This window comes from Bos javanicus, chromosome 3, assembly GCF_032452875.1.
Source record: "Bos javanicus breed banteng chromosome 3, ARS-OSU_banteng_1.0, whole genome shotgun sequence".
Classification (NCBI taxonomy): Eukaryota; Metazoa; Chordata; class Mammalia; order Artiodactyla; family Bovidae; genus Bos; species Bos javanicus.
Window position 1 is genome coordinate 108,649,577 of NC_083870.1, and position 20,131 is coordinate 108,669,707.

At 57.1% G+C, this 20,131-nt stretch overlaps 1 protein-coding gene across 2 annotated transcripts; it reads right to left on the reverse strand.

Moving 5' to 3' along the window:
* Positions 1-6,003: 6,003 nt before the first annotated feature.
* ZC3H12A (zinc finger CCCH-type containing 12A) lies at positions 6,004-15,441 on the reverse strand. 2 transcript variants are annotated; one of them, XM_061412472.1, is made up of 6 exons: positions 15,354-15,441; positions 14,035-14,509; positions 9,786-9,925; positions 8,606-8,840; positions 8,000-8,106; positions 6,004-7,624 (listed from the first exon to the last, which is right to left on the reverse strand). In XM_061412472.1, exons 2-6 carry the CDS (start codon positions 14,427-14,429, stop codon positions 6,750-6,752), a joined length of 1,752 nt encoding a protein of 583 aa, XP_061268456.1. In that variant the 5' UTR covers positions 14,430-14,509; positions 15,354-15,441; the 3' UTR covers positions 6,004-6,749. The 2 variants fall into 2 exon arrangements, with proteins under 2 accessions (XP_061268456.1, XP_061268457.1); XM_061412473.1 differs by lacking the exon at positions 15,354-15,441 and adding an exon at positions 15,071-15,158.
* Between the last annotated feature and the right edge of the window lie 4,690 nt (positions 15,442-20,131).

Here is a 20,131-nt window from a genome sequence, read left to right on the forward strand (position 1 = left end):
TTATTAGTACTTGGAAGATAATTTATAAGTATTAGGGTTGAACCACAAGCAATCAACCATTTTGATCTTCCAAAATGGCAGTTATCATGATTTAACAACATACATGTGTTGGGGGTAAGTGTGCACCAGGTTTTTACCGATTATGCACAAAAATAAACAATAGCTGGGAATTCCCTGGCGGTCCATTGGTTAAGACTTTGAGCTTTCATTGCTGTGGACCTGGGTTCAATCCCTGATTGAGGAACTAAGATCCAATGAGCTATGCAGTGACAGGAAGAAAAAAAAAGAGAGACCCCTGGCCAATACAGCTCTCCTCAGACTCCCATCCCCACCCCCCATGACTTATTTCTCTACCCAAGGATGTACTTAGTCACTCAGTTGTGTCTTACTCTGTGACTCCTTGGACAGTAGCCCACCAGGCTCCTCTGTCCGTGGGGATTCTCCAGGCAAAAATATTGGAGTGGGTTGCCATGCCCTCCTCCAGGGGATCTTCCCAACACAGGGATTGAACCCAGGTTTCCCACATTGCAGGTGGATTCTTTACCATCTGAGCTATAAGGGAAGCCCCTTACCCAAGGATACTTTAAAATATGTAATTTGAATAAGTAATACATTCAAATGACATGTATTCAAATGGTACTGAAGTCAATGGAAAGTTGGGCCACCTGCTCTCTGCTCCCAGTTGTCCTTCCAGAAGAACCTTGTACTTATATGAGCAACATTCACGTGTGTAACAGAAGTGGGTAGCATACTCTTTTAAAAATTAAACAAATTATTTATTTTTGGCTGTGCTGGGTCTTCGTGGCTGCCTGTGGGCTTTCTCTAGCTGGGGGCCCCTTGCTCCCCAGACTGTCATACCGGGAGGCGCCAGAAGGTGGCAGGCGGAGCACCCCAGCGCCCCTGGCCTTAGCGAGGCTCTTCCCTGGAGAGGAGCCAGGATAGGAGCCTTTAGACCCGTCCCAGTGACCTGCCTCCCAGCAGCAAGCCTAACTCTGTGTGGTGGGTGGGTTGCCCAATTCTCCCCCGCCCCCCACCTAGTTTTACAGCCGTTTCTTAAATGAGTGAGCCGTTTGAGATCACCAGCAGCGACCTTGAGCTGGGCTTTGAGGCCGCACCCTAAAATGACAGCCGGGTCCTCCTCCCGCTCCAGGAACTAGCCGGAAGGATTTACATACCGTGGCCTGGCAGGGCTCCAGTTTCCTTAATTGTAGGGCTCTACTTCCTGTCCCTTTTAGCCAAATCTCCCACGCCCTTCCATGAACTAGGAGGTCCCCAGAACAGGCTCTTACTCACCACCCTTTACCCACTCTACTATGTATATAGGGAAAAATAAATTAATGAATAAACCAGAGGTTGGAGCACCCCAAAGGCAAAAGTGCTGGGACCCCGGGACTGCTTTCCTGCGGGGTGGGGCCCCGGCGACCATCTGGGCCCAGAGCTTGGGCTGATGGCCCTCCCCCTCCTCCCAACTCTAGATTTGTGACTCACTGAATCCCAGCTTCTCTGTCTGAGATAGAGGCCCGCCCAGCGCCTCCTTCGGGGCGGGCAAGGGAGACCCCAACCCTGGCTTTTCAGGAGGCTTGAGGGGAGAAGGGAGGGCACGGAACAGCGCCGGTGGGAGCGGAGGGCGGGCAGCTGCGATGGCGGCTGGTGGCCTCTCCCAGCCACGGCCCACGCCACCTTGCAGGAGACCAGGGTTGCTGGGGGGGTTCACAGCCTGGGGGCTGGGGACGGCATTTGTACCTAGTTTAGGTCCCCAGGTCTTTAGGGACTACTGGATTCTCAGGCGGGCTCAGTGGAATGGGGACAAGAGTGGGCAGGGAATTTCATCCAGTTCTCTGCCAGGGGGTGGCCGAGCTTTCCGTAGTCATCCTGCGCTCCTGGAGTGTGGTTAACCTGTGCACGGGACAGAACTTGCAGGAAGACTCAGGGTCAGGCCCCAGCCGGTGAGAGCCCCAGGGTCGGGTGGGGTGGGGTGGGGGGCCTGTAGGGTTCTGGGAAGGGCTGGCAGGAGGCCCTCCTCCTTGAGTGCCCCAGATCATTTCCCAATGCAGGGATTTGCATATGCTCTGTTTTCCCCATTGGCTTTTCAGTCTCTGGAACCAGGAAAACAAAAGGAGGAAAGAGGAGGCTGGGCAGTGCCCGAAGCTTGATCCCTCCAACACCTCAGCGACTTGAGCTCCTGTCTCAGGGTCACGTTCTGGCCCTCCCGCCCTCCACTTCACACCTTTTCCCCCCAAGTGTTTATTTTTTTAAATTTTTATTGGAGTATAGTTGATTTACAATGTGGTGGTTTCAGGTGTACAGCAAAATGATTCAGTTATACATACACACACTCTTTTTTAGATTCTCTTCCCATCCAGGTCATTCAGAGTATTGAGCAGTGCTGCCTGCGCTCTACAGTAGCTCCTTACTAGTTATCTGTTTTATATATAATAGTGTCTATGTCACCCTAGCCTCCCAATTTACCCCTCCCCACCACCCCTTTCCCCTGGCTCACCATTAAGCTTGTTGTCTACATCTGTGACTCATACTTGTGTTTTCTAAATAAGTTCGTTTGTACCCTTTTTTACATTCCGCGTGCAAGTGACATCATATGATCTTTGTCTTCCTTTCGCACTTCACAACCCTGTAGTGTGTGCCCCAGAAAAGCCAGGCTGTGAGAAAGCTGAGTGAGGTGGCCAGAGCCATATAGCCAGTGGCGGGGACCTGGACCCAGGGCTACTTTATTCCGAGCTGCTACCACTCAGACTGAGATGTCCTCTTGCCAATTCCAGGGAGAAGCAGGGACCATTGCGTCCCTGCCATGGGAGGGGACGCTGAAGCCTTGTGAACAAAGATGTTTCAGCGGGTGGGGCGGGAGTTGGTGGGGAGAACTTCACAGTTAAAAATCCAACTCGTGGGAAAGAAACATGCCGGGCATTGGGTCTGGCAGCCTCTAAGCAGCTCTGCCTGGAAGCCAGATTGAGAAAGAGGCCTGGAAGGGAGGCTCCAAGCCCTGGAGGGCCCCAGCCAGGTCGAAGCTGCTGGGGAAGTACAGATGACAGGGCACTGAACTGACTCAGTCCTCAGAGAGCGTGGCCCCAGCTGGCACTGGCTGCTCGGGCTCTGCTGCCCTTGTCTGTGCCTGCCAAAGAGACAGCAAAGCCAGACATGGCCCCTAGTTGGTCCGCCAGCACCCAGACCTGTTGCCCCCTGCCCCCTGCCCACCTGCCTGTAAGATCTGCTTCCCCAGATACGGCCCCTAGACAGTCCACTAGCACCCAGACCTGCTGCCCTCTGCCCACGTGCCTGTGAGATCGGCTTCCCCCGCCTGCTCCTTACAGAGCAGAAGCCGTGAATGACCAGAGTTCAGCTCTGTGCCAAGCACCCAGTGTGCGCCTTCAAGTCTATGGATGCAGGCTGGTGGGATTGGCAGAGGGGTGAAGGCAACCTACTTCTCCTTCCAGACCTCCCTTGGGGCCTCAGGGCCTTCACACCCCCCACCCCACCCCACCCTGTGGTATGCAGCGGGCTTGGGGGTGCTGCCTGGGTGGAGCTGCTGGGCAGGGAGGGTGTCAGGTCAGCTCTTGCGTTAGAAGTTACCATGTAGATGTAAGGGCTTCCCTCATAGCTCAGCTGGTAAAGAATCTGCAATACAGGAGACCCTGGGTTGATTCTCAGGTTGGGAAGATCCCCTGGAGAAAGGATAGACTATCCACTACAGTATTCTCGAGCTTCCCTGGTGGCTCAGACAGTCAAGAATCCACCTGCAATATGGGAGACCTGGGTTTGATCCCTGAGTTGGGAAGATCCTCTGGAGGAGGGCATGGCAACCCACTCTAGCATTCTTGCTCGGAGAATCCCCGTGGACAGAGGAGCTTGGGGGGCTACATACAGTCCATGGGGTCGCAAAGAGGTGGACACGACTGAGCGACTGAGCCCAGCACACGCAGGTGTAAACCTGCGTGACTGTGAGGCACAGGGCTGAGGGCACCCCCGCCACCTCCGTCTCTCTTGGGGCCTGAGAGTCACTGCGAACTAGCGTCTGGAGCACCCTCCCTTCCTCAGGTTTGTGGGGCCAGGGGAGCCCAAGCTGAGGCCCTGCCCCGGTTTGTCTTCCTCCATGGGACCTTGGGCAAGTCACAGCTTTGTCAGTGGCTGATAATGAACTGGACAGTCCGGTATTTTAGCTTCCCATCTATAAACACAAAGGCCCATAAAGGGCCTTTAATCTGGAATACAGTTCTTGACTGGGAAAGCTATTTTATAAATAGGGCAACGACCTTTCTTGGTTGCAGATACAGCCTCCCGAGGTGGCTGGACATCGCAGGCACAGGGCACCTACCTGGACGAGCACTCTGTGGGGGCTTGGAAGTCATGTTTGCTGAAGTCACTCCCATGTCATGCCTGGATTCTCGCCTCAAGTGCAGGCTTCTACAGGGTGTTCAGGGCCAAGAACAACGGGGTGGGGTGGGAGGGCTAACAAGCAGAGAGATGGCCAGTGTCGCCTTTCCTACAACAGGCTGCATGGTTGTTGTGTGGGAAAGCTATTTCTAGGGAAGAAAAAAAAAACTAGTATAAAAGCTTCACAGGGCTTCTCTGGTGGTCATGATTAAGCCTGCCAAAGCAAGGGGACACGGGTTTGATCTCTGGTCCAGGAAGATCCCGCACACCAAGGAGCGACTACACCTGTGAGCCACAACTCCTGAGTCCACGGCGCTGCAGCTACTGGGGCCTGTGCACCCAGAGCTCTTCCCCCCAACAAGAGAAGCCACTGCAACCAGAAGCTCATGCCCGGCAACAAAGAGCAGCCCCCGCTGGCTGCAACTGGACAAAGCCTGCACGCAGCACGAAGACCCAGCACAGCCAAAATAAATAAACAAATCTTCTCTGAAAAACAAGAAAGTTTCACAAATTCTAAGTACAAATTTGTGAGACGTTCAAAGATATAATTACCAATTGCTGATCGTGTTTAGGGCTCATCTGACAAGTCTAGCTTTTCACTTAAAATATTTAACATTTATACCTCCTTTTTGAAACACGTTTTGTGTATTTGGCCATGCTGGGTCTTAGTTGTGGCATGCTTGATCTTTGATCTTCATTTCGGCATGAGGGATCTTTAGCTGTGGCGTGTGAGCTCTTAGATGTGGCATGTGGGATCTAGTTCCCTGCCCAGGGATAGAACCTGGGCCGCCTGCACTTGGGAGCGTGGCGTCTTAGCCACGGGACCACCAGCGAAGTCCCTATACCTCATTTATCTGGAAAAACAAACTAACAAACAAAACCCCCAAAACCAAAAAGAAGAACAAACTCCTGCCGGGCCTCCTCCCTCGCAGGGGCAGAAGGGAAGGTTGAGATGATAGCAAGAGGTGAGCACCACGTGAAGCCTGTTAGTGAGCACCAACATGAATGTAAGGCACAACACTGGAAGGCAGGCATCATCGTCCCCGCTTCACAGATGTGGAAACTGAGACCCAGGGGACAGACGTGGTGGCAGAGCCTATTCTTGGGTTTGGGGCCAGAACCCCTAACCTCCTGCTTGGGGGTTACCCTGGCAGGGCCTCTTCAGGACGGTTCCGCCCCAGGGCCTCCTACTCAGCTCCTCGCCTGGAGCAGGGCAACATCTGGGAGGACGGGGCAGAGCTGAGCCCCACAGCCACTCCCCAGGCTCTCCTGAACGCTCAGCCTGGTTGCAGGGCAGAGGAAAGGGGACAGCCTGGCCCACCTCCCAGTCCTCTCAATAGCACCTCTTCCTCACTCTGTAGGCTCAGGACTCCAAGCTCTACACCGCTGCTTCCTGACTCCCTGCCCATGTGTCCACAGCTACCTCCTCCCAGGGCCTGACCCAAGCCTCGGGAAGGATGCTTCTGCCCCAAGGGACAGAGCGCTTTCCGTGGAACTCAGCAACCTTCCTTCAGAGAAGGGTCAGAGAGCGAGTGTGGAGACAGACCTGGGGTGCCCACCTACTGACCTTCCGTCACCCAGAAGCCAGCTCCACCCCCAAGCAACAAAGACCATCACTTTTTAGAGCACTCACATTGTACTTTATTGAAGTGTGAAGAGAGGCAAGGGCTTTCCGTGTAAAATATTTAATGTTTACACCTGTACACAGACATATATGTATCCCCGCCTTGGGGAAGGGCTAGACGGCTCTGAATACAGAGGAGGGCGGGGCGGAAAGGGTAAGACAGACTGCCCTGGACCCCTGCAGGCATGGGGGACAGGCGCACAGAGTGGGACGGAGGTGGGTTATTAAGAAGCATCTTGCTTACTAACATGAAGCCACGTACCGCATGGAGAGCGCGGATGAGGCCTCATTGGCTTAAGAGGAGAGCCCACAGAGGGCGGGCACACGGTGCCCAACGAGCCAGCCAGGGCCGGCGTCCCAGCGGCGGGGTGGAGGTGGGGGGGCTGTGCACAGGGCCCCCAGCCCAGGCCTCTGCACCCCCCTGCCTCCCTCCCCGCCCTCTGAGAGAAAGGAGGGTTTGGGCCTTAGCCACGGACTGACAGCCGTTACTGGCAGCGTCTCCTGAAACTACAGATACAATGTGCATCAACAGGCTGATCACTCCTGAGCCCTCGGGCCGGGGGCGGCTGGAGGGGCCAGAAGCAATCCTACAGGATCTTTGGTTTGGGGTTCCCTTCCCTACTTGAGTCCTCCCTCTGTCCAGCCTCTTGTGGTGGGCCTCGGGGCCGGGCTGCTCAAGGGCCCACGGCCCAGCCTGGCAGCTCTCGGAGGTGCTGCCCCCGGGGCGGCTGGGCCGGCTTTATTCACTGAGGTGCTGGGACTTGTAGGAGAGGATCTCGGCGGCCAGCTGCTGGGGGTCCAGGAGCTGCGGGAAGCGTGACATCACAGCCTCCACCAGGTGTGGGGGGAAGACTCCACACAGCTTAGTGTACACGCTGGCTCGCTCCTTCGCCAGCCTGCCTGCCCCGCCCCAGGGGCCCCTGTCAGCTCCTGGGCCAGGTGCCTGGGGCTCCTGCAGGCGTTGGGTGGGCGGGGGCAGCTGGTATGGCTCAGACCAGTATTCCCGAGGTGGAAAGGCGGCCGGCGGGGGTGCGTAGTCAGCGGGGACGCTGAAGTGGCCAGCACCCAGGGCCCGGCTGAAGGCCGAGAAGGCCGGGGTGGCGGGGAGCTCTGCCCCGTAGGTGCAGTAGCCGGCATAAGGGCCCCGAGGTGGGCCCGGCTCGCCAGGGCCCCCTCCTCGAACCCCCCAGAGTTCTGACATCTGGCTCTCCAGGGAGCCGATGCCCGAGTCCAGGCAGTCCTGGGAGGCGTAGGGGAGAGAGTCCAGGGTCTGCGGGAACCACTCTGAGGGCCCGAAGCTGCCGCCACTGCTCCCACTAGGAGGGAGGCTCCTGCCTGTCGGGGCAAAGGTCTGCATCAGGCCCTCCCGGGGGGTTCCTGGAGACGCCTGGGCCCCCAGCTTCTTCCTGTCCGGGCTGCACTGCTCGTGCTCTGTTGGCAGAGAGCCGGGCTGAGAGGAGGGTGAAGGCCGCCGGCTGTTTTTGTCTTTGCTCGCGGCCCTGGAGGGTGGCAGCAGGGCGTTGGCGCGGAGCTCGTCGGCCACGGAGCGCTGGGGCCGGCTCGGCCGCTCGGGGTGCAAGAATCGGCACTTGATCCCGTAGGTGCATTTCCTCCCTGGGAGAGAATTCAGGGGGGTGGATATAGAACCAGGGCTTCCCTGGTGGCTCAGACGGTAAAGCGTCTACCTGCAATGCAGGAGACCCGGGTTCAGTCCCTGGGTCAGGAAGATCCCCCGGAGAAGGAAATGGCCCCACTCTAGTACTCTTGCCTAAAAAATCCCATGGACTGAGGAGCCTAGTAGGCTACAGTCCATGGGGTAGCAAAGAGTCGGACACGACTGAGCGACTTCAGCTTCACCTTTACCTAGAACCAGGGAGTGGGAGACGGAAGGGCCAGTCCAAGAAACATGGGGTGGGTGCAGGCTGATTTGGGCGAGCGATCAGGGGATGCTGTGAGGATGGCCCAGGAGGCTGGGGCCCAGGCTCTTACCATAGGGACACGGCTGCTTCTTGTGCTCTGATGTGAGCGGCTTCTTACGCAGGAAGTTGTCCAGGCTCGGCCCATGACGGCCCAAAGGGTCATCGGGGGGCATGAACCTGCAGAAGACAGGGAAGAGGTGATGGGGGACTTCCCAGTGCTGGGGAGGGGCTGGATAGGGAACCTCACTAGGACGAAGAGGGGGCAGCTCCTAAAACTAATGTCCACCCAGTAGGATACCCCCAGGTGCTGGGGGGATTGTCCTGAGGCAGGGAGGAGGTCCCAGTCCAGAGGGCTACAGTCAGGGGTGACTCTCCTGCTGGGAGCTCGCTGAGGCCTGAAGTCTGGATCTAAGGCTGCATCTGCTGGCCTCTGGTCAGAGCCTTGGGGCTGGGAACTGGAGAGACTATCCTGAAGCATTGACCACATCCTGTCCCAAAAGCTCCTGACCCAGCCCCTAAACCAGAGAGCCCAGCCCTCTCCCAGCCTGGCCGCTCCCCTGTGGGGTCCTGTCCGTCTTGAGCTCAGAGCTGCCCAGGCCCAAGACCACACGGCTCAGCCACAGAGCCACCCCAGCCCAGTCCCTCCCGAGCCGCTCCGGCAGTGGTGGGGACATACTTGTCATTGACAAAGGAGTACATGAGCAGCCGCTCCTCGATGAAACGCTTCCACTCCTGCCGCTCGCCCTGCAGGTCCCGGTACGTGTCATTGGAGACCACGATGCCGTCCGACTCAAAGGCCAGCTTCACGATGAAGCGGTCGTCATAGCAGACCACCCGCTTGCCACCCACCCGCCGCGACGGTGTGAACACCAAGATCTTCTTCTTCTCCAGGTCCCGCAGGATGTGCTGATCTGGGAGGCAGCAAGGGCGCATGCAGGTCAGGGCCCAGCCTGGACTCGCAGCCAGCCCGCATGGCTCCCTGACCCCTGGTAGCCAGGCTCTCAACTCCAGGGTCACGGGAACAGGAAGGGGCTCTGTGGAGGCCAAGGACCCCTGCGCCTTGCTGGACCTGGCACCTCGTTTCCTGCCCAGATACCAAGAACCCCCGAGAACAGGCTGGCCAGAGAAGGCTGGGCTGCCTCCATCTCCCCCATGGACGCCAGGCCTGGTCGCACCCAGCCTGTCCTGGGGGGATCTGGCAATGAGTTCCGGCTTGAGCTGAGGCCAGATGAGTGTCTCAGCCAGGACAGACGGACCCACCCAGAAGGGGCCTCTTTTCCTGGAACGGGCGATGCTAGCCAGCCTGCCCCCACATCAAGACGTCCAGAGAAACAAACCTGGGCTCTCCCTACAAAGGTCAGGAGCTCATGTAAGAGCAATGGTAGCGGCCGGAACCCGTTACGTGCCAGCAGCTGGCATCCGCTATGTGCCAGGCGTTCTGCTGAGTACTTAGGTCGATTAACTGCTGTGATGCTGACACCCACCCCGCAAAGTTATCAAGCTCTCACCCCACCCGTGTCTCAGATGAGGGGCAAGTGGCCTAGCCAGAAGGGACTGAGCCAGGATTACAGAGCCCAGGGACTTAGCTGCTATGTCACCCTGCCCCTGTGCCGCAGGGTATATGGCAAGAGCCTGCCACCATTAGGTAAGGGAGGTGCCCACTACCCGGAGGTAGAGGCTGCCCAGGGTGACCTCCAAGGACCACTGTTCAGAGCAGGGATGCTGAAGACAGCAAAAGCCAGGGAAAGAAATGCTGGTTCCTGCTTGGGGCCTGGAAGCTGTTGCTCACACCCAAAGGGTCTCTCTGGAGGAGAACTGCAGCAGAGAGACCACGCCCCGTCCGAGGTGCCACTCACCAGTGATGGGCACATCTGGGCGAGGCTGCTCTTTCCTCCAGGACGGCACAAACACGGTGATGTCTGTGTGGCCCCGCTCCAGGAACCAATTCACTGCCAGGAGGATCCCCCGGCAGGAGAAGACGTCCTTGTTCCCATGGCTGGGGAGGAGAGGAGGGCAGGGTCAGCCTGCTGTCGCCTTGGCCTGCACAGGAGGGAGGCGGGCTGCCCTCCAGCCCCTGCCCTGGCTGGTAGAGCCACTGGGCTCGGCCCCCCGCCCTCTGGCTGGGGGTCCTGTGCCTGTATTCACTGCTGGTTCCCACACAGGCTGTGATGACCAGACCTGGGGCTTTTTTTTCCCTGAGGTTCCATCTCCCAACAGACAGCAAGGAGACGCCCAGGAATCTGGCAGCACCTGCTCCCCATGTGGGGCAGGGTCAGGCCGCTTACAACACACCTGGGGGTGGGGGAAAGGCGCTGGGACCACAGGGACACAGATGTCCACAGGCGAACTGAGTCACCACCCCTCCCTTGCCGGCTCGGCAGGGCTGTGGGTGGGGGCTGGGGAGGAGAAACCAGATTGCTCTGGATTAAAGTTGGATTAGAGTTCAGGCCTGTTCAAACTGCAGGGAGTGGGACTGAGGAGGGTGAGGGGGGAGCCTCGAGTCAACCCTCATTTCGGGGCAGGAGGCGGCCACAGGGCCCTTCAGTGTGAAAGTGAAAGAAGACTGCTTTTCCTCCCACTGCCCTGATTCCCTAGAGCGAACGCCTGGACCGCCTCACCCCTCCCAGGAGGGCGTGACCCGAGGTGAAAAGACGGGTCTGGAAGCCTCTGCGGACTCTGCCAGCAGCCGAGCTGGGAGAGGGGACACCCCTACTGCTGTGGGCTGTGGACCAGACCTCAGCCCATCCAAACGCGGCTGGATCCAGAAGCAAGCCCTGAGGTGGCCCTGGCTCAGTTTCTCTATCTGATAAATGGGCCTGAGGGACCGCAGCCTCCTTCAGAAGGGCCCCCTGTCAGTGGGACAATGGTCCTGTCTGCTGGAGGCCAAAGACAGTCCAACAAAGTGGAGGTTCCATCTGGCTTCACGGGGGGGACGGGGTCTCCCAGGTAATACCGGGTGTCATGACAGGGCTCCAGGACCAGGCGAGGGCATGGGAAGGAGCCAGATGGGCCTCCCTCCCCAACAGCCCCTACCCCTCAGTGAACAACTCAGACTCATATTTGGCAAATAAAACAGAATAAGCATTACGCAAAAGAGGCAACTCCATGGCCGACCACATCCTGTGGGTGGGTTTGGGTGGGGGGGCGGGCGATAGCTAGAGCCCCAAGAAAGATAGAAAGGGAGGGAGGGCGGGCATGGAGGCTGTCGAGGAGTGAGGCTGGGACTCCCAGGGCTAAAGGTCTCTGTAAATTGTAGGTGAGGCAAAGTCCAACCTGAAGGCAGAGCTCATCCCTGCCAGGTGGGGCCTCCTTGCTGCCATCCGCTGGCCCGCTTATAATAAAAGTTAACATTTACTGAGAGCTGTGAGCCAGGCCCTGATCTCCGTGCTCAGTACTGAATCATCAGTAAGCCTCTGAGGAGGGGACTGTCATGAGAGGAACTTTGCTCTTTTATTCAGGTGAGGAAACTGGTCCACAGAGGGCAACCAGTTGCCAGCATCACAAGTAGCGATGGTCAAACAGAGATGCATACCCAGAGGCTGTGCTCTTAACCCCTACAGGTGCTGATGCCCGGATGGTACAAAGGCAAGCAACAGCCCTCACAGCAGGCCTGAATGGATGGGTACCCAGCCCCTACCGGAGCCCAGGTGCACTGCACACCTCCTTGGCTTCATCCTTACAAGGCTCTGAGATCCTTCTAAAGCTCCCTGGCTACTGGTAAGAGGTTGAACTTGAACCCACGTCAGACTGCCTTCTGACCCCTAACAGGAGAGCTAAGGTTTCTTTAGGAGAGGAAAAAAAAAAAACCCAATAACTCCCAAGCTTGAGTTTGAACAAAAGGGTTCAGTGGGTGGGGCAGGCTGGGAACAGGGAAAATCATGCATCTGGCAAACTCCTGCTCCTCTGTCAGGACCCCAGGTGGGGTGTCCTGACAGCTCCTCATCTCCCTGCCTCCTCCTGTGCACATGTGTGGACCTGCACACGCCCCCTCCCAGGCCAGCACTCGCAGGCCCTGGGACTTCGGGGTCCACTGGGGCTTCCGGAACAGAGCACTGCTTCTGGGAATCAGAAACCTTAGCTGGGGACAAGTCTGCTCTCAGTCGTCCCAGCCCCCAGAATATTCCTTAAGCAGGCAGCCAGAGCCTTACTCTTGGCAGAAGTCGAGCACGTGTGGCCGTCCCTCGAGTCAAGCCCAGATCCTGCCCCCCCAAGCCAGGAGCGCCTGTCTGCAGCTAACCTCAGTCCTTCTCACTGCCCTGAAGGAAGCTCTGCTGGCAGAGGAAAACCAGACATCCTCTCACCCTCACCGCAGTCGTGCTGGCCCAGAAAGTCAGGGGCCCTCAGCCTAACGAGACATTGGAAGACGTGTGCTTCTGCTGGAGACTCCAGATGCCCGCCTTGGGTAGAGGGCAGGGCCAAGGCAGGCTACCCAGGTGAAAAGATCTGCCTGGGCTCGGCCCAGCAAGTGGAGAAAAATTCCCTTAGAAGGAAACAAGAGGTGAATTTCCCCACGATTTGCATATGGTAGGGGCTGGCCCGCCTGCCCTGGGGCGGGAGGGGGCAGGAGGGTACGAACCCAGCAGCAGCTGAGACAGGAAGCTAGAGGCTGGAATTCCCCTTTTGCTACTGCCCCAGCTCAGAAAACCCCGAGCGGCTAGGCCTCTGGCCAGGCCCTCCACCACCTGCCCCTCCTCCTGCCCGGCTCCTCCTCCTCCGGCCAGGATACAAACACACACTGCACATGGCTGCCCCCGGGGCTCAGCCCTCGGGCCCACGCCCCCCAGAGGAGGGAGTCGCTAAGGGATCCCAGCTCCTGACCCAGTCAACTGCTACTGCAGCCCGAGAGGGGTCCCCCAACTCTCAAAGCACGTAGGGTGACCAGCTGCCGCGGGCTTGTGGATGCCAGCTTGCCTCAGTTTCCACCTAGGCTCAAACCATTTCAGAGACGGGATGACGGACCCAAAAGTGGCTGGAGGAGGGCCACCTGCACATCTACTGAGCTGGGCCGGGACCAGGCAGACAGTTGAGCTCGGCCAGGTATGGGAGGGGCAGATGGGGGGTGGCGGGGGGTGGGCAGAGGTATAGAGGCCTCAAGAAGCCCACCTGGGAGAGCCCTCGGGGAGGCGGGGGAAGGAGTCCTTCCCACTCCACACCCATGTCTGGGGTCTCCGCATCCACACCCGCAGGAACTTTTCTTTGTGAACTAGCCACCCAGCCCTGACTCACCAGCCTGCCTTGAAAGGACAGGGAGAAAGCGAGGCCAGAGGGCAGGGCTGAATGGAAGGGAGGTCTGGGTTCTCTGGAGTCAGCAGCAGCTACCCCCCAGCCCCGCCATGGGAGCCTGCATAGGGGAGAGGTGGGGATGGTTACTGGGGCCCAGGCCTAGCTCTGGTCCCTGGGGGGCCCTGAGAGCCCAGTCTAGCCTAGGTGGCTTCAGCAGAAGCAGAGGCAACCCAAGTCATTGAGCCCCTGGAGCCAAAGCATCAAGCTACCCGCCCACACCCCTGATGTCGCCAGGTCCTCAAGGTTACTCTTGGTCACAGCTGCAAAGGCCTCAGTAGCTGAGCCGGCTTCCACGCGAGCCCAGGTCTGAGACAACAAGGCCCCAGCAGTCCCAGACTCTGAATAACAGTAATGATAACAACCACCACCAATGATGAACAAGCCCTTCTCTCCAGGTTCCAGGCATTCATTCCTCACAAGCACCACCTCAAGGGTGGTGAGCCCCATCTCAAAGAGGAGGAAGAAGGCTCCTATGTGAATAAGCTGGAGCCCACAGTCTGATCCCTCATGGAGAGCATAAGGCAGCTTTAGAGTCAGAAGGACCTGAGTTCGAATCCTTGCTCTGGCATTTACGAGAAGTGGGCCCCAGAGTACTTCTTTGAGCCCCCTCAAACAGCCCTAAAACCCACTTCCAAGAAGCTGCGAGGATTAAGGGAGACTCCTGGCACACAGTAGGACCTCCATAGAGGGCTTTCCCTTCCTCTAGACCAGTCTAGAGAAGAGACCAAACTCCTTCCTGAAGTCCTCTCTACAAGAGGTGTAGAGACGTGGCCACCAATCCCAGCCAGAGGCCAGGGTCTTGAACACAAAAGCGACATGTACCTCATGGCCACGTTGCTCCCATCGATGACTATGGGTCTCAGGTCACTGCCCTCCTTGTCTTCCTCGGGTGGATAAGTCTCCACGGTGGGAGCCTTGGGGGTGCCCCCACCCCGGGGGACCAGAGGCAGCTGAGGGCAGGGGTCCGGCGATGCCTGGCGCTCCCGCTCGGCCGCTGACCCATGTTTAACCAGCTCCCCCAGCACTGTGTTGGTGTCTGCCTGGACGCCCAGCTTCTGCAGGACACTGTGGATCTCAGCAGATGAGTAGCCCAGCTTCCGGAAGAAGTCAACCTTCATCTGCAACTCTGCAGTCGTTGCCTCCTCGGCCGTGGGCTCCTGGGCCGGCCTGGGGGTCCCCTGGCAGCTGCGGCGGTCTTCAAGTTCCCACAGGCTCATGGTGGGACTGGCTTCCTGCCTGGGCCTCTCTTCACTGGCCACTCACAGCTCAGATTGGTGGAAGGCACTTTTCATAGCTCCTGTAGGACAACCAGGAGGGTTAGGGATGGGACTGGATTTCCTGCTCACCCCATCTCCTGTCCCTCCCTCTCCATCCAACAATATGGGTGGCAGTATCCAAAGCCATCTTGGCCTGTTCCCTCTATTATCCTCCTTCCCAGCTAGAGAGCATCACTCCCATCTTATGAAGGAGGAAAGTTCAGCTACAGACATTAAGAACTTGCTCAAGGTCATCCAGCTGTTAGCTGGTGACGCAAGGATTTGAACTTGGGCAGTCTTACTCCTCCTCCCACCCCATCCCCAGCAACCCCCCCTCACCCCCCCACCCGCCAACCAGGGGATCCAGAAATCGTGGGAGGCCTCCGAGGACCCGGCCGCGCCCCCACAGCAAACGGGGCGGGGCTCTCAGGTGGAAACCCGCTGGGTTGGAAGTGCGCTGGAAGCGGGTGGCGGGGGCTTCCCCGTTGAAGCCATAGCCTCCTCGCGTCCGTCTGCCCACTGCTCGAAGCCCAGGCCGGGAGGCGCGGGGCCCGTGGCCGGACTCCCGGACCGGGGGAGGGGAAGTTTCCAGGGAGACCCACCGGCGAGAAAAGTTGCTGGGAAACTCTGGTTGGCCTCCGGGCTCGGTGACGCGGAGGGTGTCCCGGCCCAGAACCTCGCTCTCGCCCGATTCCCACTCCGGACCTCGGTCTCCCAGGATCCTCCGACTTGGGCAAAGTTAGAGGAGGCCCCGGGGATCGGCAAGGCCGGAGTGGACTGGCCCCACGCCCCTCCCGCTCCGGTCGGTCTCAGCTCCAGCCCTTCCCACCCCCTCCTCCTCCCGCCCCGGAGGCCTGCTCCCCTTCCCAGCCGCGAGCGCCTCACCCTGCCGTACGCCAGCAGCGGCCGGCGGCGTCTCCATGGGGCCGAGTCCCGGGGGCCAGGCCGCCGGCGACTTTATACGGGGCGAGTGGGCGGGCAGGTGGCGCCCGGGACCGTGACGCGGAAGCCTGGCAGGGGAGGCGAGAGCCGAGAGCCGGCTTGGGCGGCGAGGGGCGGAGCGGCCACCGCCCCTTCCTGCTCCGCCCCCGCGCCGCTCCGCCCCGCCCCGTCCTGGCCTCCGGCCCCGCCCCCGCTGCCCCAGAGTAGCCGGCCCGGCCTGGAATGGGGGTAGGGGGCGCGGGCAGCAGCCCCTTCCTCTGAACCTCTGGGCCCTGGCGGTGGGGAGATCTGTAGGGCAGGAGTGCACGGCTCGCAAGGCGGGAGGTAAGCCCAGGCTAAAGCAGATACGCACATCGAGTCAGTCATCGGCGGACCAAGTGTGGCACAGGTCCGCGTCTAAGTGTGCAGACGGTACAGTCCGGGACGATCGAGTGAATTAGGTATACAGTTTGGTTCACACACGGTTGGAGGCAGAGCCATAGTTATCAAGACAGGGTACACCCAGGCAAGTAACTTTTCACATTGAGAATCAGGAACACTCAACAGCTACAGCGTGACTGGAACAGGTACACGCACAACGGGGGCCCCACCCAGGGCCAGGTACAGTTTTTTTTCTGAAATCAGGACCTTGTCAGAATAGAAAGGCAGGTACAACCTGCCTTGTCCCAGCTGGAAAGACTTGCATCCAGGGCCAGGAGCTCCTGTTCCAGCCACCTTTGTCACTTTTGAAACCCCCAGTGACTCCACCTAGCCAAGTCCCTGCTTTGTTGACTGGTCATCTTTAAAACCCCCCCAAATACCTCTTCTTCTGTGCCTCCCAGGCACAGCAACCCCAGGGGCTGGCCTCCAGGAGAGGGAGAAAATGCAGCCGCCTCCGATGTTGCTCACCACCACTCCTGCCCAGTGCTCTGTGTGCTATAGACCTGATCTTCACAACAGCCCCTTTTATAGTTGAGAAAACTTCAGGGAAAAGTGCAGTATAGTTAGACATTTATTCATTGTAGTAACTCCTTTATGGTAGTAAAAATATTAAGTAATGAGTCCAGGTTAATAACCATAATGAAGATAAGCCAACCACAGCGATAATGCTTGGCATTTATGGAGTACTCACTGGGTGGTGGGCACTGTGCCAACGCTGTGCAGACACTTCTGTGCCTTTGCATCTCCTATCTCGGCCAGCAGCGCCCTCCCCTTCTTCCCTCCCTGCTGCTGCCTGACCAATTCAATTCCTCTTTTTGATGATGTCACCTCCTCTGTGAGGCCTGCCCAGACTCCTTTGGTGCTGAGTTGCTTCCTCCTCGGTGCCCCCACAGCACCCTGCCTGTGTCCCTACGTGTTGGATTGCAATCGCTGGCCAGGGACCGCCTTCCGGGCCAGGACTGAGATGGGACTCCGCCTGTACTCCTGGGCCCCGTGCTCCTCAGCACTGTGCCAGAGGGAGCCGGCAGCACTGGGCGGCGATGAGTCACACAGCTCTGTGTCCTCCCAGAGTGAGCCGCAGTCTCGCTCTCTTCCGGCTCATGAAGGCAGCTCTTTCCCAAGAAGCTGAATCTGTTCTGCAGAACCCAGGACTGCTCCTGGGGAAACCCTGCTCCAATTGTAGCTGGAATGGCCTCAATCCCCAGGAGCCCTCTGGATCTAATGTGCCCAGCCTTTCTCCCTCCCCCAACCATTCTTTGCACACCTGTCTTGCCAACTTCCTTCCTGGAGCCTTCCTGCTCTCCTGCCACCTGGCCAGCCTGGGTGGGGTCTGCAGAGGTTCAGGACTGGTCACCCATGGGTAGGGGACGAGGAGAGGCTGGAGAGGGAAAGGTCCCAGGAATTACCTTGGCCTTTGGAAACTTTCCCCCACAATGGCTCAGCGGGTAAAGAACCTGCCTGCAATGCGGGAGACACAGGAGTCTGAGGTTTGGATCCCTGGTTTGGGAAGATCCCCTGAAGGAGGAAATGGCAACCCACTCCAATATTCTTGCCAGGGAAATCCCACGGACAGAGGAGCCTGGTGGGCTACAGTCCATGAGGTCACAAGGAGTCGGACACGACTGAGCAACTGAGCCCACCCGAGATGAAGAAGAGAGACTGGACCAAATATATATATATTTTTTTTTCTTGGAAGCTCACTGGGCAGCTCAGTCTGGGAATGACACAGGAGCTAGATCACTGCTCTAGGAAGGGTGGGCAGGCTGCCCCCAAGCCTTGGCCATGGGCTGCAGAGGTTCAGTTCCACAGGGCCTCCTGGAAATGCAGAAAGAGCCAGTGTTTTGAGGCTCCTAATATACTTTAAAAAGACTTGTCACACTAGAGCTATAAAAATTGAAGTATGTTTTAACATTTAATTGAACAAATTAACTCTTTCATCACCTATTCAAATTCAGTGCAATGTATTTGAACTACTGACAAGACATTTGGAGGATTTGTTTTTAAAAATGTATTATTTCCTTGGAGAAATGGCTGATTTGGGGGCTGGGACAGGGAAAAAAGTGAGCTTGGAGCGTCCTGTGGTGCCAGAGTTAGGAAGTGGTCCAAACTCAAAAGGATAGGGGTGTGTCACAGGGCCTCAGGAGCCTGAAGCTCCCAATGGCCAAAGCTGCAACAATTAGAGCAATAAAATGGGTAACTGAGTGTTTGGTTGTAACCCAGAGTATAAAAATCCATGTCCCTGAGCTGGCACTGATAGAAATAAATTATTGGATAAATAACTAGCTGGAGGAGGAGAGACAAATCTTCCAAATAACATGTGGAGGTTCTCACTCCTCCTGGTTAATTATCCCTTCCTCTTCGCTTGAATGTACACTGGGCTTGCACGCGTGTGTGCTAAGTCGATTCAGTCATGTCTGACTCTTGGTGACTCTATGGACTGTAGCCCACTGGGTTCCTCTGTCCAAGGGATTCTCCAGGCTAGAATACTGGAGTGGGTTGTCATGCCCTCCTCCAGGGAATCTTCCCAACGCAGGGATCCAACCTGCATCTCTTATGTCTCTTGCATTGACAGGAGGGTTCTTTACCACTAGCTCCACCTGGGAAGCCCCACACTGGACTTAGTGACTTCTAAATAATAGAGCAGGGAAAGGAAACAATAGTAAGTTTACAGTGGAGACACCTGGCAGATACCACCTTGACCAAGTGATCGAAGTTACCACCCTATCATGTGCCCCCATCAGTACGTGATGAGGTGCGTGCGAGCTCAGTTGCTTCAGTCATGTCCCACTCTTGGCAACTCTATGGACTGTAGCCTGCCAGGCTCCTCTGTCCATGGGATTCTCCAAGCAAGAATACTGGAGTGGGTTGTCATGCCCTTCTCCAGGGGATCTTCCCAATCCAGGGACTGAACCTGTGTCTCTTACGTCTCCTGCACTGGCAGGCAGATTCTTAACCAGTGTGCCACCAAGGAAGTCCTCAAACGCTGATTGAAGGACATTATGCAAAATACTTGACCAGGACTCCTCAAAACTGAAAAAGATCTCAAAAAGCACGGAGAGACAGAAACAGGCACAGACCAGAGAACACAAGGAGACACACCAGATGGATGCAGTATGGCTCCTGGTCAGATCCTGGAACAAGGAGTGCAGTAGTGGAAAAGCTGGTAGAATCCAAATAAGGTCTGGACATTTTTGTTTTGTCTGTGCCACCTGGCATGCAGCATCTCATTTTCCTGACTAGGGATTGAACTCATAGCCCTTGCACTGGAAGTGCGGAGTGTCAACCACTGGACTACAAGGGAAGTCCCAGGGTCTGGATTTTAGAGATGTACTGATGTTGGTTTTTTTTTTTTTTCTGGCTTTGACAAATGTACCACAGTGGTGTGAGATGAGGGAACTCTGTGTACTATCTTTGCAGTTCTTCTGTAAATTGAAAATTAAATCTCAAATTAAAAATTTATTTTAAAAAAAACCTAATTTCATGGATACTGTAGGTGGTCTGTTTTGGTAAGAAGTTCAGAAGGCTTTGTTCACTTCCGTTGGTGTCTGTCTGTCTGTCTGTCTCTCCTGTGGTTGAATATTATCATTTGGAGATAGCCTCCAAAGTCTATGAGGCCCTGGCCAGACCGTTCCCCTGCCACCCCTCTTCCCCCACTTCAGCCACCCCTGCTCCCTCTTTTCTGAACCTTGAATGCTCACATTCTGGACTGTTAGAGCTGGAAAGCCCCAAAGAGACTGGTTAGCCCAGAATCTTGGTTTTATAGATGGAAAGACAAAGCAGGAAAGAGATTTGCATCTGGCCACATGGCAGGTTAATTTTGGCAAAGCTGAGAAAGGCACTAGCCAGGCTTTCTCCATTCCAGGCATCCCTGGGCCCCTTTGCCAGACACAGTGGAGGTCAGACCTATACAGGTGCTCAGAAGTCCTGGTGACTTAAGGACCCGATAAGGGCAATGTCTTGTTCAAAGGAGTGGTCTTGTTCAGGTGTCTGTTGGAGAGGGCTGTTGCAGGGGACCCCTTTGGCCTCAACATGTGCTCCCTTAGCCAGTGAATCCCCCCTGGTTTTGAAGTTCCAGAAAGAGACCGAGCTGAAGGTGGGCAAAAATCGTGATCTGGCTTGTCACCCCTCCCCGCTGCCCACTCCTCCCCACCAGAGCCACTGCAGGGAAGGGGCCAGAGAGAATCCTGTAAGGCCCTGACGGTGTGCAGAGGCTTGGGTCTCCAGTCCTGTGGTTGAACCCTCCCGAGTCTTTCCTGGGGGGCACAACCTTGGTGGTATCCTTGAAGCTACCAGAGCAGAGT

What these genes read in the sequence shown, in the direction of transcription:
- ZC3H12A (XM_061412472.1), bottom strand. Translation starts at nt 14,429, where the DNA reads ATGAGCCTGTGGGAACTTGAAGACCGCCGCAGCTGCCAGGGGACCCCC. An exon ending in CCCAGATGTGCCCATCACTG is followed by an intron (nt 8,841 to 9,785) that starts GTGAGTGGCACC and finishes GCTGCCTCCCAG; the next exon opens with ATCAGCACATCCTGCGGGAC. An exon ending in TACTCCTTTGTCAATGACAA is followed by an intron (nt 8,107 to 8,605) that starts GTATGTCCCCAC and finishes TGTCTTCTGCAG; the next exon opens with GTTCATGCCCCCCGATGACC.